Source organism: Engystomops pustulosus, chromosome 4 (assembly GCF_040894005.1).
Source record: "Engystomops pustulosus chromosome 4, aEngPut4.maternal, whole genome shotgun sequence".
In the NCBI taxonomy this organism is placed as follows: Eukaryota; Metazoa; Chordata; class Amphibia; order Anura; family Leptodactylidae; genus Engystomops; species Engystomops pustulosus.
In genome coordinates, this window is record NC_092414.1 from 134,296,565 (window position 1) to 134,313,007 (window position 16,443).

The 16,443-nt window shown below is 39.3% G+C and overlaps 1 protein-coding gene across 2 annotated transcripts in view; it reads right to left on the reverse strand.

The window, feature by feature from the left end:
• The window catches only part of KCP (kielin cysteine rich BMP regulator), a 97,187-nt gene that overhangs the window by 20,435 nt on the left and 60,309 nt on the right, over positions 1 to 16,443 (reverse strand). For both annotated transcript variants that reach the window (XM_072147546.1, XM_072147545.1), the window contains exons 20-34: positions 16,244 to 16,334; positions 16,039 to 16,138; positions 15,756 to 15,841; positions 14,070 to 14,163; positions 13,788 to 13,940; positions 12,721 to 12,827; positions 12,519 to 12,612; positions 12,238 to 12,411; positions 10,743 to 10,825; positions 7,441 to 7,534; positions 7,097 to 7,279; positions 6,501 to 6,671; positions 5,941 to 6,117; positions 5,348 to 5,433; positions 3,925 to 4,015 (exon numbers count right to left, since the gene is read on the reverse strand). In XM_072147546.1, coding sequence (XP_072003647.1) covers positions 3,925 to 4,015; positions 5,348 to 5,433; positions 5,941 to 6,117; positions 6,501 to 6,671; positions 7,097 to 7,279; positions 7,441 to 7,534; positions 10,743 to 10,825; positions 12,238 to 12,411; positions 12,519 to 12,612; positions 12,721 to 12,827; positions 13,788 to 13,940; positions 14,070 to 14,163; positions 15,756 to 15,841; positions 16,039 to 16,138; positions 16,244 to 16,334 — 1,784 coding nt within the window. The remainder of the gene's footprint in view (positions 1 to 3,924; positions 4,016 to 5,347; positions 5,434 to 5,940; positions 6,118 to 6,500; positions 6,672 to 7,096; positions 7,280 to 7,440; positions 7,535 to 10,742; positions 10,826 to 12,237; positions 12,412 to 12,518; positions 12,613 to 12,720; positions 12,828 to 13,787; positions 13,941 to 14,069; positions 14,164 to 15,755; positions 15,842 to 16,038; positions 16,139 to 16,243; positions 16,335 to 16,443) is intronic.

Sequence of the window (16,443 nt, forward strand, 5' to 3'; positions counted from 1 at the left end):
TGTGGGGTTGATCAGACTCCACACAGGTTGCAAGCTACATATTGGGACGTATTCGCAACAACCCCTCTGCCTTGCATTGGCAGGGGTGTTGCGCTACATTTTCCCATAAAGGCATGTCCGCAATTATGTCTGTAAATTGTGAGACTGATTTAGCTGCTTGCCACGCTAGGACAGACACTCTATGTAGAGGCAACATAGGTCTCGGCAAACTAGGGGAGCCCTCAAGTATAGCATATAAAGTGCGTACCTGAAAATAGCGACAGAGATAATGTTCCAAGTTGGGAAGGGGGCTAATTAGTACCAAATGGAAGATACCATATATTGCAGCTGGCCTACTTTATTATATAAGAAAAAGTTAGGTAGGGGCATTCCATCTTGTATTAGGACGTTGAAGTTTTGCTAGGCTAAGTTTTGGCCTGGAGTTACCTAACACAAACCTTCCTGTATTAAAGTGCAGTTTTCGAAAGAAGGGATGGGAACAGCAGAATGTTGCAGTATGTATAAACAATGATCATCTTCACCAAATTTATGCGCCTGACAACTGACAGTGGTAAGATTACCAGGCACTATATTTTGATCTGATGAATATCAATAATTGTTCCGTAAATTGCTGTTGGGCCTGTTGATGCAATTTGATGATGGTGATTCCTAAGTACTTAAAGCTAGTAACAACTTTCAGGCCTGACATGTGTGAAGGGCCCTGCCAGGGTGACACTCCCAAGGGCATGTAGACTGACTTAGTCCAGTTTACCTGGAGATCAGAGTAAGGACCATGTCATCTGCATAAAAGCCTACTCAGTCCTCAGGGGAACCTACAGTTATGACCTTTTATATAGTGCCCCTCCTTAGTCTGATGGCCAATGCTTTATAGCAAGTGAAAATAATATAGGGGAGAGAGGACACTCTTGTCCGGTGCCTCTATGCAGATAAAACATTGGGGATAGTTCCTCGTTGATAAATAGCCTACTCCAGGGAGATTTGTATAGGATGGATACCAATTTACGGAAACAAGGGAATAAATTACAGCACTTCAAACATTCTGTGAGGAATGGCGAGAGCTTCGGACAAATTAGGGAATTCTACTCCATCCAGATAGTCTTGGACCTCTGCTATAGATTTATCTGTGATGGAATTTCTACAGATAGTTCCCTTATCACAGGCATGGGAGGGGATGATGTTCTATTTGAGTATGTTAGCTAGCAATTTGGCCGATTGATTCTACTTAAATAGAAGGGATTCAATATTGGGGTGAATATAGGACTCTTATTCCATCCCCTCATATAAATGGAATATGGATGTAAGGGTAAGTATAATATACCGTTACATATCCGTACCTAGCTTAAAGCTGTGACTAGTAACTAGTACTTCCTAACATACCACATTGTCTATCCATCCCTCCATTGTTACATTCATTATTAACCTTTATTACATAGTAGCGATAATATGGCTATAATATTCTTCTATAGGTATCTCAACTAGACCCACTTGTTTGTTTTTTTTGTTTTTTTTAATCTACTTTATATGTTTGTGAATAATATCCAGAATCATACCAAATGTATAGCATCTACCGAGATCTGCTACCTTGTAGTTAGATACTGTTTTATTGAAGTTTTGGTCCAGTAGTTTTGCATTTATCCATTAACCAAGAGTAATCTATTTCCCGGAGAGCTTACTACAACTCCCTTTTGTTTCAGAATCAGAGGCCTTTGTGTAAAACTAAAACATAGATATTTTTTAATACGTTTATTTTGTTTGTATATAGTGCTATAGTCCTATTGCATATTCATTTTTCAGAAAATTAGAAGAAAAGTATTTAACCCCTTCACCCCTTCACGCGCAATGACTTAGCGCTCAGTGGCGGATATATCCGCCACGGCGCTTATGCCGGCTCGGCTCTGGATCAGAGCCGAACCGGCATCGGGAAACACGGGGTGCCGGCTGTAACTAATAGCCGGCACCGCAGTGTAACACCCGCGATCGGAGTTGTCTCCGATCGCGGGTGCTTAACCCGTTAAATGCCGCGGTCAGCGCGACCGCGGCATCTAACAAGCATCTGGGGGGTCTTTCCCCCACGATCGGCCCCCCCGAACCGTTTTCGGGGGGCGCCGATCGTTGCCATAGCAACTCTGGGGTCCGATCTGGACCCCAGAGTTACTTGCAAGAATTGCCAGTAAGATGGCGTCTGTGACGTCATCTTACTGGCACAGTGCCAGCCTATGCAAGTGTATAGGCTGACACTGATAATACTCTGCAATACATCAGTATTGCAGAATATTATCATGAAGAAGCAATCAGAAGATTGCTTCTTCATGTCCCATGGTATAAAAGTGAAAAAAAAAAAAAAAAAAAGTTATTCAATAAAAAAATAAAGTCATAAATCACTAAAAATGCCCCAAACTCCCAAAACATATAAAGAGACATATAACTCAAAAAAAGGTCTAAATCATAACACAAACCCCACATATATAGTATCACCGCGTCCGTAACAACCCGTAGAATAAAAGTAAATCATTATTGAACCCCCACGATAAACGCCGTAAAAAAAACCCTCCAAAAATTATGATTTTTACCTTTTCAATCCCACAAAAAATGCTATAAAATGCGATCAAAAAACCATATGTACTCAGACATGATACTGGTGCAAAGTACAACATGTCCCGCAAAAAACAAGCCATCAACCAGCTCCGTAGCCAAAAAAGTAACAATGTTATGCTACTTGGAAGATGGCAATACATAAATGATAGATTTTTCCCCACATTAGGGTTTTGTTTGACAAATTTAGTAAAACGTAAGAAAATATATTCATGTCTGGTATCCCCGTAATCGTATCAACCCATAGAATAAAGCTAACATGATTATTAGTCTATACGGTGAACACCAAAAAAAAAAAGAGTAAAAAATCCAGTACAGAATTGATGCTTTTCTACTCCTGCCCTCAAAAAAAGTTCCTAAATTTTCAACAATAGGTGATACCAACCCCAAAATGGTAACAATGGAAAAAGCATCTCATCCTGCAAAAAAAATGCCATCACATGGCCCCAATAACGAAAAAGCGAAAATTTTATAGCCTTCAAAAGGGGCCAATGAGGAAACTAAAATCCTGGCAGCTGCAGCGCCCTCCTTCCCTTCTGCACCTCGCTGTGCCCCCATAAAACAAGTCACAGCCACATGTGGGGGGTCTTTGTACTCAGGAGAAATTGCAGAACAAATTGTATGGTGGGTTTTCTCTTTTTATATTTTGGAAATGTGTAAATTTTAGTGCTAAATGAACGTATAAGGGAACAATATGACCATTCTAAATTTCACCTCCATTTTGATTCAATTACTATGAAGATCTCAAGGGGTTAACAATCTTCGTAAAAGCTGTTTCTGATAGCTTGAGGGGTGCAGATTTGAAAATGGGTAGATTATATAGGGGGTTTTGATGCTAAATATGTAAAATTTCATTCAAAACTGTATTTATCCCCAAAATAGTCAATTCTGAAAATCCGGAAAAGCGATATTCTATTTGTAAGCCGCGTGACATCAAAATAAATTATCCAAACATTTCAGAAATTATGAAAATGTAAAGTAGACAAATGGGAAATGTTATTCAGCAACTTATTTAGGTGGTAAATCTATCTGCCTGAAAACGCAATGATTTAGAATTTCGAAAATGGCAAATTTTTCAAAAAATTTATCATATTTTCTTTTTTTTGTAAATAAACGCAAAACTTATCTGCCAGAATTTACCACTAAAATGAAGTACAACATGTGGGGAAAAAACAATCTCAGAATCGCTTTGATAAGTAACAGTGTTCAAAAGTTATAACCATATAAAGCGACGCAGGTCAGAATCCAAAAAATCGGGCTGAGCCTTAAGCTACAAAATGGCTGCGTCCTTAAGGGGTTAATGAGGCCAAAACATCACATTTAAACACTCACCCTGGCACAGAGGACAGTCACAAGGTCCAGTTACTGGGTGAGGGCAGGTAGCCGTAGAACAAAGCTTGCGTGTACACTGTACAGATCCTGCCTGGATAGATCAGAAGACATTGTTGTCACCACAGTGCACATCAGAGATACTCATTCACCTATCTAGTAATATACTAATCCAACAAAACCATTTCCTACATATAACCAGTACGACTGGCTTCATCAGGGGTTCGGGCTAATACTCGTAATACAGTATTAGCCCGAACCCCTGATGAAGCCAGTCGTACTGGCGAAACATGTCGGGTTCTAATGTTTGTCAATTTTAATTAGCAGTGTGGCAAAGTCAAGAACAGGCAGTAGCTACAACTATTTAATTAATTATAGAATCATATGAAACCTTACAAGCCTATAAATCGCAGTCTGTAGGGTCATATTCTGGAATGCAGCATCTAATATAGCATAGTCCTACTGTTATAGAGGCCCCTGCAGGGGCAGCTGAGGCAACATCTGAGCCTCTTCAGCCCAGGGCTCAAGCCTAGGGCTTCAGTACGTATTATAAGCTGCGCTACCCTAAGTTGACAGCGCTGCTTATGACAGTCTACTACACTTGGCCATTAGTGCACTAACAGCAGTTCAATTATAGAGGCTCAGCACTTTTTTCGTGTCCCTTATCCTATGCATCTAATATTGACTGCATATAACTGCCTGTGACTCAGATCACACTGTGTTTTTTAATTCACTCTAGTCCTTTGCACCCAGTGGTTTATGCCACATCAGTTGGAATTATTGCAGAATTATTTTAATATCTTTAATAAAAGTGATGTTTTACTTTTTCACCTGTCCGGATATGGGCCTATTTTGACTGCCATAAGGCAGTTTTGTAAAAAATTCTGAATTCAATGCCTGCCATTTGTTTTTGAAAAATGATACAAGCCTGTGCACTCACTGTAACCTGCAACCATTCCATCTAGTTGATAGAGTATTCTATAGAATTTTATGCTGCGCAGCCAGGCCACCAAATACATCAGGAGAATGGAGCCTCCCGCCGTATAGGGGGTGGGAGTACATTGTGATAAATCTCCCCCTGTGTGTTGCACAAATTGTTGGTAATTACAAGCTTTGCTTTTTTGTTTGCATGTAAAAATATTGTATTGAATTGGTTTAATACAAAAGGGCTTATCCAGGATGTATTATTTAAAACCCTGCAAATCCTATAATTAAGATTTATTACATATTAGTGTTGTCCCTCGGTCCATTTTTTTAAGCATACAGAATATGACCCCTACAGCCAACCAGAAGTACATTTTCTCTTGTCTTTTTTTAAACTCTTTTGAACTTCAGATGTTTGGGTTGAGGTACCACCTAGGATAACTTTACATCTGCTTTCTATAAGAGGAGGAGGCTTTGTTCTGTGTTTCACCTATAAACTCACCCTACAAGTACATTCTGAACACTGTGGGCTTGAAGGGTCAGGAATAGTTTGACCATTAATCAGTTCCACTCCATTATATGAACATCCTGTTATGGAGAACATGAAAGAAAGCAGTATTACACATCAGGAAGAGGAAAAAGAGATTAGAAGGGTGTAGAGACTGTAGACAACAATGAAATAAAAAGATACCGTAATAATACTGTTTGTACTTTGTAGTATGATTATGAATATGATGGCTCTATATAAATAAAAATTATTAAAATTAACGTCAGCATTGTGTTTTCTTCCAAACAAATACCCCATTCCTCTATGGAGCCACATGCAAGGAATATTCAAATATGATTTTCTAGTAATCATAAAAATGTGCATCCAGTGTCACTTCTTAGTAGGTAACCCCATGTAAGTCAAAGCTTGACTTTCAAGAAGCCTTGTGACTTGACTTGTAATTGAGTGAAACCAGTAAATCTTTACAACAAGGTTTGAGAAGTAGTGCTATAGCTGCAAGCTATGAATTGATCTTACTAATGATGTTCTATATTGATCATGTAGCACTGTTATGTTATCCAAACAGAGTAAATAATGTTATTACCAACCATCACAGACAGGACAGCATTTTCCTGGAGGGGTGCTGGGGTGGGTGCATCCAGCTTTATAGCATGGCTTTTTACTACATGTGACAAATCCATCAGCACAGACACAACGACTACAAGAATCCTGTGGTGATGAAAACTCCTGACCGTTCAGGTAAATCGTCTCCAAATACTGGCAATCTGTAGATTAATATGTATCACATTAAATTATACATGTTCATAATATGTTATTGCAATGTTTCATAACATAAGCCTATGAATTGGACAGGTCATCATTATTAGTCTGGTAGGTTGTCGGCCTCTTATCCCCCCACATCAGTGAATTTTGTGTTTCATTTGATGTTTACCTGGCACAGCTCTACCAACTTCACTCGATTGAGATAAATCATTAGTAAACTTTAATACCAGGCACAGCTGCTAATAAATGTACAGGGCTCTGTCTGGTAAAAGGTGAAAAGTCACCAGTTGAGGTGCCAAGAGGCAGACTCCCACGCCTAATAATTCTGACATATCCTAAAACAATGCATGCATGTTAAGTAATAGGGTAGATCCTATTCATTCACCTTGACACTGCTTGCAGCATGGCCCAGGAGCTGGATAGGGGCAGTTCAGCACAGGGCAAGCTTTAGGCTCACAGTTCACACTACCTTCCCAGCAAACACACACAGAACAGGGATCTGATGGTTGTGTAAACTGCTCCCCATTTGCAAGCTCTTTTCCAGATAGAAGACATCCTAAAAACAATAGATAAAATAAATAAATATATATAAAGTGGTTTTGGTATTCTTCATTTTTAAGCTTAAACTGTAAATTTGTGACCATGTAATGCCTTCTTGTTAAATGCTCTTCATTGTCTATACTAGTCAATGTCAGACCAAGGAAGGCAAATCAGGCCTCTCACGAAGGTCCACTGGATGCTCCCAGGTAGGTAGTTGTGGGCTTTCTTGCTTCTCGCTCTTTTTTAATTGTTTATGTGTTCTTTTTTTATACTTCTTTTTTCCGAAGTGATTTCTGATATGTATGATGTTACTTATTAATGCTGGTAGTGTTTCTACTTTTGTTTTGTCTATTTTGAGATTTTGTTGGGTGTACAGGAAATATATGTGTAGTCCCCTAGATGTTTTGAGGATTGAAGATCATTGTTTGGATGTGAAGTTACCGTCACATGATCGGCAGCAGTCTCCTTTTAGAGGGTGGGTACAAGCTATAGGGGCACAGGGTTTACGTTGACAGGTGATTGTGCCATTGTTACATATACAGTCACGACATTTGTCTGATGGATCATAGAATCGCTGCATGTGTCTATAGGTGACTCCAGAATAAGGGCAGTCAGCTGGTGGCACTGTGAAAACAGGAATAATAAAGTAGGAAAATGTGTAAAAATTTCTAAAACTTCAAATTATGGTCCATTCTAGAAAAATGTATGGTAATAACTTTATGTAAATCTACTTAAAATAAACATTGATTTCTCTACCCTTGATCTAATTGCATATCCAGTCTTACTTGGACACTGCGGACAGCACTCTCCTGGGGCAGGAAACGGTTCAGAACAGAGAACAGGTGGACATCGTTTTGTAAGGCACTGCACGTTACCATTCTGCAGAAATGCAGGAAAAATTGAATTAGAAGACATCTACCGGACAATGAAAAACCTTCCAGAAAAAAACAACATACAACTTCCAATCCATGCAGGTGTGCTTATTATGTCCTGCATAGCATGTTACTATTATTCTGTATGATGTAGGCTAAAGCACACATGAGTGGTTGTAGCTCAGCTTTGCCAAGAGCATGTCCTCACTCTTTAGCCCTTATTTTATTTAAATAATTCAGACAAGAATTTAATTAGATGAATCAGGTAGATAAGGAATGATTTGTGATTATGGTTTGGTGTTGGGTGGCAAGATATATACATGGTGGCTGAACCCACTAAATTCAGTATGGACTTGAATTATACACTTCAGGTTAGCTCATTACTAGCAATGGTACCAAATGGTAATGAAATGTATGTAAAGTTTTGACTTTGCAGAAAGTAATACAAATGGATTAAAAAATTCTCTCTCATTATTCTGCCATTTGGAGTGTCTGTAAACTTCTGTTTTCAGCTGTTTATACAGTGTGTACGGAAAGTATTCAGACCCCTTTAACTCTTTGTTTCAATGCAGCCAATTGGCAAGATCAAAAAGTTCTTTTCTTTTGCTCATTAACCTCTTAGCACTATATTGGACGTAGAGCTGAAGCCGACTCAGCTAATAATCAAAGCTGAGCCGGCATCATAAAACATAGGGTGTCAGCTGTACCTTACAGCTGACACCCCAGTGTAACACCCACGGTCGGAATGAGCTCTGATCTAGGGCTTTTAACCTGTTAAATGCCGCTGTCAACACAACCACAGCATTTAACTTGCCCGCCAGGGGTCTCTCCTCAAATGTTATTAAAAAAATACATTAATTAATAAAAATGCCCCAAATCCCCATTAACACATAAAATGACATAAGGTGAAAAAGGTTGAAATCGTAACACAATCCCCGTACATGTAGTATCACCATGCCCGTAACAACCCATAGAATAAAAATAAATCATTATTGAACCCGCATGAAGAACCCCATAAAAAATTTTAAAAAACCCACCAAAAATTATGATTTGTACCCATTTCATCCCACAGAAAAATGTTATAAAAAGTGATCAGAACAACATATGTACTACAGAATGATACTAGTGATACTGGAACCTTCAGCCCAGTCTGGGGTTCTGGGCACTTTGGAAGAGATTTTCACATAGGATATCTCCGTATTTGGCCGCATTCATCTTTCCTTAAATTACAACCAGTTGTCCTGTCACCACCCTGTTTCACTGTTGGGATTGTATTTGGCAGGTTATGAGCTGTGCTTGGTTTTCTTCACACATATTTAGTATTAACACCAAAAAGTTCAATATTCATCTCATCAAACCAGAATATCGTATTTCTTATAGTCTGGGAGTCCTATGCAATCTGAGCTTTGAGGTCTTATATAGACAGCTGTGTGCCTTTCATAATCAAGTACAATCAGTTTAACTCCTTCACGCTCTGTGACGGATATATTCGCCGCAGAGCTATGAAAGATGTATGAAGAGGGCTTCATACAGAGATGGGCTTTGCTGCATACTGCAGCAAAAACCCATCGCTATCACCCACAGTTGGTGCTTGCACCGATCGCGAGTGTCAAGCTCTTCTCTGCCGCCGGCAACCTCACCGGCGGCACTTAAAACACGGCGGCGGGTTTCTTCAGATCGTTGCTCCCCCGAATGTCATCGGAGGGCAGCGATCGGTTGCCATGACAGCTTTGGGTCTTCTTCAGACCAGAGGCTGCATGGTTTCTGCAGATTTGTTACAATGAACCAGGGGCTCATTGTAATGAATCATATGCAAAAAAGACATATACTGCAATAGAGTAGTATTGCAGTATATGGTAAGAATGATCTGACCATCTAGGGTTAATGTACCATAGGGGGTCTAAGAAATAGTGAAAAAATAAATAAAAAAAAGGTTAAAAAATGTAAAAAAAATAAAAAAATATATTATATGACATAAAAAATGTAATAAAAAGTGATCAAAATGTCGCACAGTCCTCAAAATGGCTCCGTACACCAAAGTATGAAAAAGTTGTTAGCATCAACAGATGGCAATTTTTTTTTTTAAATGTATTAAAAAGCGATAATACCTATATAAATATAGTATATAAACATATAATATCACTGCAATCGTACCGCACCAAAGAATAAAGTAGAGGTGTTTTGGAGGGCAGAGTGAAAGTCGTAAAAACTGAGCCCACAATTTTTCCACATTTGGAATTTTTTTCCTGCCTCCCAGTACAGTACACAACATGGAACAATAAATAAAAAGTAAAATTTGTTACGTACAAAATAAGCCCCCACACAGCTCTGTACATGCAAAAATCAAAAAGTTCTGGATTTTTAAAGGTGGAGAGCGAGAAATTAGCGAAAAAACCCTGTGTCCTTAAGGGGTTAATTAAACACAGCTGGACTCCAATGAAGGAGTAGAACCATTTCAAGGAGGATCAGAAGGAAATGGAAACATGCAAGTGAAATATAGGTGTCACAGAAAAGGATCTTAATACTTTTGACCATGTGATATTTGAGTTTTTCTTGTTTAATAAATTATCAAAAATATCTACATTTCTTGGGGGGTTTCTGTCAAGATGGGGCACAGAGTGTACATTAATAAACAAAAAGAAATGAACTATTTTGATCTTACAAATTGGCTGCAATGAAACAAAGAATGAAAAATTTTAAGGGGTGAATACTTTCCGTACTCACTGTATGTTTTTTTTTAACTCATGTTACCTTTATTACATGTACTGCAGAAATAAGACTGAGCTGTGAACAGGGTTGTATCAGCTATAAGGCGTGCTGAGCAAGGAGGAGGAAAAGACTGGCCTACAGGCGGAGTAGATATGTGGAACTTACAGTTCAGTGCTGCATATGAGCATACACATGGCAAAGTTAGTTGCAATAGGGCTACTGCCAGACACTAGCAGGTTGCTGTTTCACTCGCCCATCACTTGTATATGAGCTTGGGGACAGCACAGGACCTATGGTATACTTCATCTGCCCACTGCTTCCAGGGGTCCTCTAGGCTGAGATCACAGAGACACATGCTGATGCACCACGTAGAATCCATTCACAATACTTACTGAATGGAAGATGGTTTTCTCATCAATTGTCCTACACTAGTGCACACTGCAGGATCAGACTTCACAGCAACACCATAAAACCCTGGTTACTGAAGGAATTTCATAAATACTTACAATGCAGTGACACTGTCTGCACTTGTCTGTAGGGTGGGGGAAATCTGCACCATTCGGATATTCTTTTCCAGCATAGTTACAACCTGTGGTGGAATAGTATAAAGTCAACATAGTATCACAGTGAATGTCATTTTGGCTTATTATTAAAATACTATGATTCGATTTTCCTGTTTTTTTTCCTCTCTTTTCATTCCACACTTTGATAACCTGTAACCAATTATTATTGTTTTTTTTTCCTCAAATACTTTTAACATTTCTCTCCAGAAATCCAGGTCTACAGCCACATAAATAAGAGCTGACTTGCTTCTCTTCATGATCTTAAAGGGGTTGTTCACTTTAAAGGAAACCTACCACTTCTGAAGGTAGGTGTGAGATGTAAACACCGGGCACCAGCTCAGGGTGAGCTGGTGCCGGAGCTTACCTTAGCGAGTGTTTTAAACCGCTATATCGCGGTTTAAACACATTTTGATTTACGTCCGCGAGATAGCTTCGGCGCTGCGCGCGGCCGTGCGCGCGCGTGCCTCCATACGAAGTGCCGGAGGCGTCACGCGTGCACGGCCGCGCGCAGCGCCGAAGCTGCCTCGGGGCTGTAAATCAAAATGTGTTTAAACCGCGATATAGCGGTTTAAAACACTCGCTAAGGTAAGCTCCGGCACCAGCTCACCCTGAGCTGGTGCCCGGTGTTTACATCTCACACCTACCTTCAGAAGTGGTAGGTTTCCTTTAAGCACATTCCAGCAAATAATTGATATTGTTGTATAATGAAATGTTTTAAAATGTTCCAAGATACTTTCTGCATCTATTCTTCACAGTTCCCAAGATCTCTACTTGTTGTCTGTTTGCTGTCATACACCAGGAAGCTTCATCATTTACGTACTGTAGAAGAACACAGGTCAATAGCGTGATGTCACACAGGTGCACGGCTCGTTATAATACACAGGGCACATTTATAATGTACCGTGCCGCGATTCACTAAGATTGCGTGCCTGATATCATGAATGTGTCGCTTCCCCGCTCAGTTCCAACAGAGTTCACTATCTTTTTAGTGGTCCGTGTAAATGCTTGGGCTTGCAACAGAATTTGAAAGTTAAATCCCACGCTCAGTCCCAATCAGTCGAACTGACCGATATTGCTCCCCCTAATTTGTATCGCATGGAGGCCAGCACAGCTACGCCAAAAAAAGGAGCAGTTTTAGCCCTGAAAAAGGTGAACAGTCTGACGAAAGTGAACAACGCGACCCTTAGTAAATGAGCCCCACAGTGTAATCAAAGCTGTGTGATGCTAACGAGCCTTGCACCTGTGTGACATCACATGACCATGGATTGGTGTTTATCTACCGGAAATAAACGTAGAAGCTTCTTATAGAAAGACGGCAATCTGGATCTAGAAAACCGTGAGGAAAGAGAGTATATTGAAAAAATGTATATCTTTTCATCACACAAACAATATTAATTATTTGCTGTAATGTGCTTAAGTTATGTCTACAGAAGCTCACCATTGCAATTATTGTTACAACAGGTTCCTGGCAGCGGGTATGAGCACAGAGGTCCTGAGCATCCCCGGTCTCCACAGGTCACATGTCCATTATGGCATCCACATTCCTGGCATTGATTGTCTGGGTTGGAAAACTGTTCTCCATCCAGGAAAATATTATCGTGATATCTGCAATCTGAGAAGCATCACCCAACATATCACAAAATGGTTACAAAACACGCAATAAATAGCAAGCCTTTTCATATACACATGGATTTAGTTTTAGGTGAAATAGACTCTCACCTGGGCAAGTGGCACAACAGTGTCCAGGTTTGGTCTCTGGCCTGGAACATAACACAGGGGGGCACACAACAGCAGTACACTGGACAGTACCATCCTGGACACAAATGAATGTGTTAGCAATTGACCTCTAAGGCTTATAATGCTACATTTACCCCATCCACAGAAGCATATATCCACTACAAACCGATGGTTTTCTTCTCACCTGACAGTGGCAGTTCTGGCAAGGGTTGTCTGGGTCTGTGAAGTCCTGCCCATTACTGTACAGCCTCTGGTTGTAAGTACATGTATCACACACCGGGCAGCACTCACCTAATGTTTGAAAAAGTTATTTAATGAAATATTCAGACGCTATGCATCCTATCAAACTAAATATGGTAAAGTGCAGGCATTTTTTACTCTTTTTCCATGACATACTGAATAAATATCAATGACAGCTGGTAAGTTACTTCAGAGTAATCAGGGACATAATTAGGAGAGACTGGGACCTATAGCAGAGTCCTGAATGTGACTCCGTTCCCATTAATACATGAATACACATACACCTATAATTATGCACACAAATCTATCCACTGATATATACATTTATACATACAGTATATACATACAAATACACACACATATAGTATATATACATCATATTATTATACATACCGTATATACACACCATATATAGACACGTATACAGTATTAAGACACATACATACAGTATATACATACCGTATCAACACACATACAGCATATATAAACCATATAAAGTACAAACAAACATATGGTACCATAAACACTGTAAATAATGGTGCACCTCCTCCATTTTCTAGTGCAGCAGGTCGGGTGTTGGGCCCCCTGACACTGTGGGCCCTGTAGCAGCTGTTATGGTTGCTACCCATGTAGTTAGGCCTCTGTAGGTATTGCACATACATTTTGGCTAAACTGTGCAAACATCTAAGTCCCTTTATTTTAAACTATTTATTTTTCACATCAAATATGATGAATATGTTTATTCATCTTTATTTGCACATACAGCACATATGTTTGTTTTTTTACCATCAACAAGGGACTCAGAAACGAATATAAACGAAATATAACAAGGTGTTATATTTATATGGTGCACCAGCCAAGGCCCACTACAGAATATGTAGAAGAACCCTCCAGCTTATATTCAGAATTGTGTCTACTTATGTGACATATTGACTTTTGGGCCTCCTCAGATACCAGAGTTTGGTAATGACTGCCATCGCTATCATGCCCATGTATATCATGAAAAGGTACCTTCATTGTGGGTTGGGTGATGACAGGATATCGGAGGGCACTGGCTGACTCCACACACTGTGTCACCATTCAGACAAGCACAAGTGCTACATGGATCATTGTCAGGTTCCCATTCTATCCCCTCTACGAACTCTACTCCATCTTGGACACAAACTGCAAAAAACATTGACAAATCATATAAACATTAGTAGCATCAATCAAAGTCTATTGGGAAAAAATGTGTAGATAAAAACAGTGTAGATGTACAAACTACATGATCCAGTGATTGTCAATGGCAGTTACCTTTGCAGACTGGACAACACTTATTTGGTTCTTTCACTGGATTGGGGCAGGACACTGGTGGACAGGTCTCCTCTATACAGCGAACATTTCCTTTCTGTGTCATGAAAAATGGACGGTCAGAAGTTCTAATACAGTACATACAAACTCAAAGGGAACCTGTCACCAGGGACCTAATTTTCACTAAAGATACTACAGCTGCAAATCTGTAAATCTGCCTCTCTGCCTTTTATAAGCATTTGCATTACAATATAATTGTGTGTTATAACTTACCTTGCACCCTGACAAAATCCTGGGGTAGTCACAGAGGCTGGACTTTGGTTTGGATGCATTTCAAAAAACAACATGTGGCTTGTCTGTGTTACTCACTCCTCAGAGCTTGGCCCCCACCTTTGTGCTCCTGTACAGTTCCACCTCCTGCTTTATCTCAGAGGTCACAGCCTGGTCAAACTGACATCAGTGGGGGAGGGACAAGCTGTACAGGAGCACAAAGATGGAGGCAGCCTGCAGCTCAGACAAGTCACATGTTGTTTTTTGAAATGCATGCAAACCAAAGCCCAGCCTCTGTGACTACCCCAGGATGCAGGAGTAAGTAATAACACACAATTATATTGTAATGCAAATGCTTAGAAAAGGCAGAAAGGCAGATTTGCACAGCAGGTGTCATTGGCTTTTACAATCTGCCTTTAGTGAAAATGAGGTCCCTGGTGACAGGTTTCCATTAAGTGTTAAAAAGGGTTACAAAGACATTTCTTTATGTTTTTATCTCTTAGTTTCATAGTAGATAACACCAAACTAAAAACCTTTAGTGTTAATACATTGGAAGGCCCGAGATAGGGAAAAATTACTCTATCTAGTCTTCCCTCAAAGAACACCAAATTCCATGAAGGACTGACCACTAATGGAATACACATTGTTTTGGTATCTTCATCCACAAATAAAGTAAAGTCTCTGGCTATTTTCATGTAGTCATATTTTTAAGCCAGACAGATGACTGCAGATGCTATTTGATCTTTGTACCATAGAGTAATAGCTTTTCAGAGCTTACTTGCACATGTGACCATTAAATTCCATATCAGCTTCAAAAACATATTTTAACTATATGTATTGCATAATGTTTACATTGTATCCAGTACGGAAATTAGTCATTTTCATGGAGTTATTGCCTACAGCAGATGTCAATGCATGTAGAATAGATCTTTTTTTTATTCGCTTTGCAGTTGTGTTTTTATGTTTGCATTGACTAGGGAAATATTATAAAATATATTGCATAAATATCTTCTTGAATACCACTGTTAGTATGTTATGCATGATACAAAATAAAATGTGTTATTATAAGCTGTGACATAGCTATACGGGTCACAGTGGTCCCTAGCCCATAAGCTGCTCTCAAGACACTTTGATCTCCTTCTATGTCTTGCAGTCTAAGTATCACAAATTTTCAGCCTTGCTTTCTGCATTTAGATTGATGATTTTTGAACAGCCTCCCAGACTTCTGCCCTCCCATCAACTCAACAACATATATAGACAGAGCACAGATGCAATCAATGTGAACACAGTGTACAAAGCTTTACAGTTGATGGAAAGAACAAGCTACCATATACAGCTCATGGTACAGTATTTTTTTGGATTCCATGAACTAAACCCTATTAAATTTAGTCATAGATGTATCGTTATAGTTATACTCACTGTACAGGTACATTGGAGACAGGGTCCATGTCCCGGGGGTTGGAATGTCTGTCCATCAGAATATATTCTTCTTTCAAAGTCACACACTATGTAAAATAATCATACATGTTGCCTTTTACATTGTGTTATTCCTATATTTTCTCTTTCTTTAGCCATTCCATTAGTCAGTTTGTACAAATTATACCATTTGTGTTGTTCACATATATCTACCTCTAGCTTTTCTGACCCCAAGTTTTTTTTTGACCCACTAGTTATTTTAAAATACTTATACCCTTTTTCTTACCTTCACAACTTGGGCAACACTGTCCACTGATTTTGCCAGGGTGACTGCACTGAGCAGGAGGGCATCGCCTATCTATATGATCACAAGACACCTCTCCTGCCTTAGAAAAACAGGAAACAATTGTTATTATTTTTATTAAACACTACAAATGAGAAACAATCAAACTACTATTTATAAAAATGTTGAAATAATAGAAACTACTCACAGAGCAGGTACAGCTGAGGCAGGGATCATTGGAAACCGTAAAGACTTCACCCTCTGCATAGGAACGAGAATCAAACTCACATCCCTCACACCTAATAAGAGGAAACAGCAGTGGTTGAATATACAAAATTTGAAGTTTTTTTTTACTCTGTCCAATTAAATGAGGCTTGCAAAAATCTGTGTAGATGGTTCAAAAAAAAA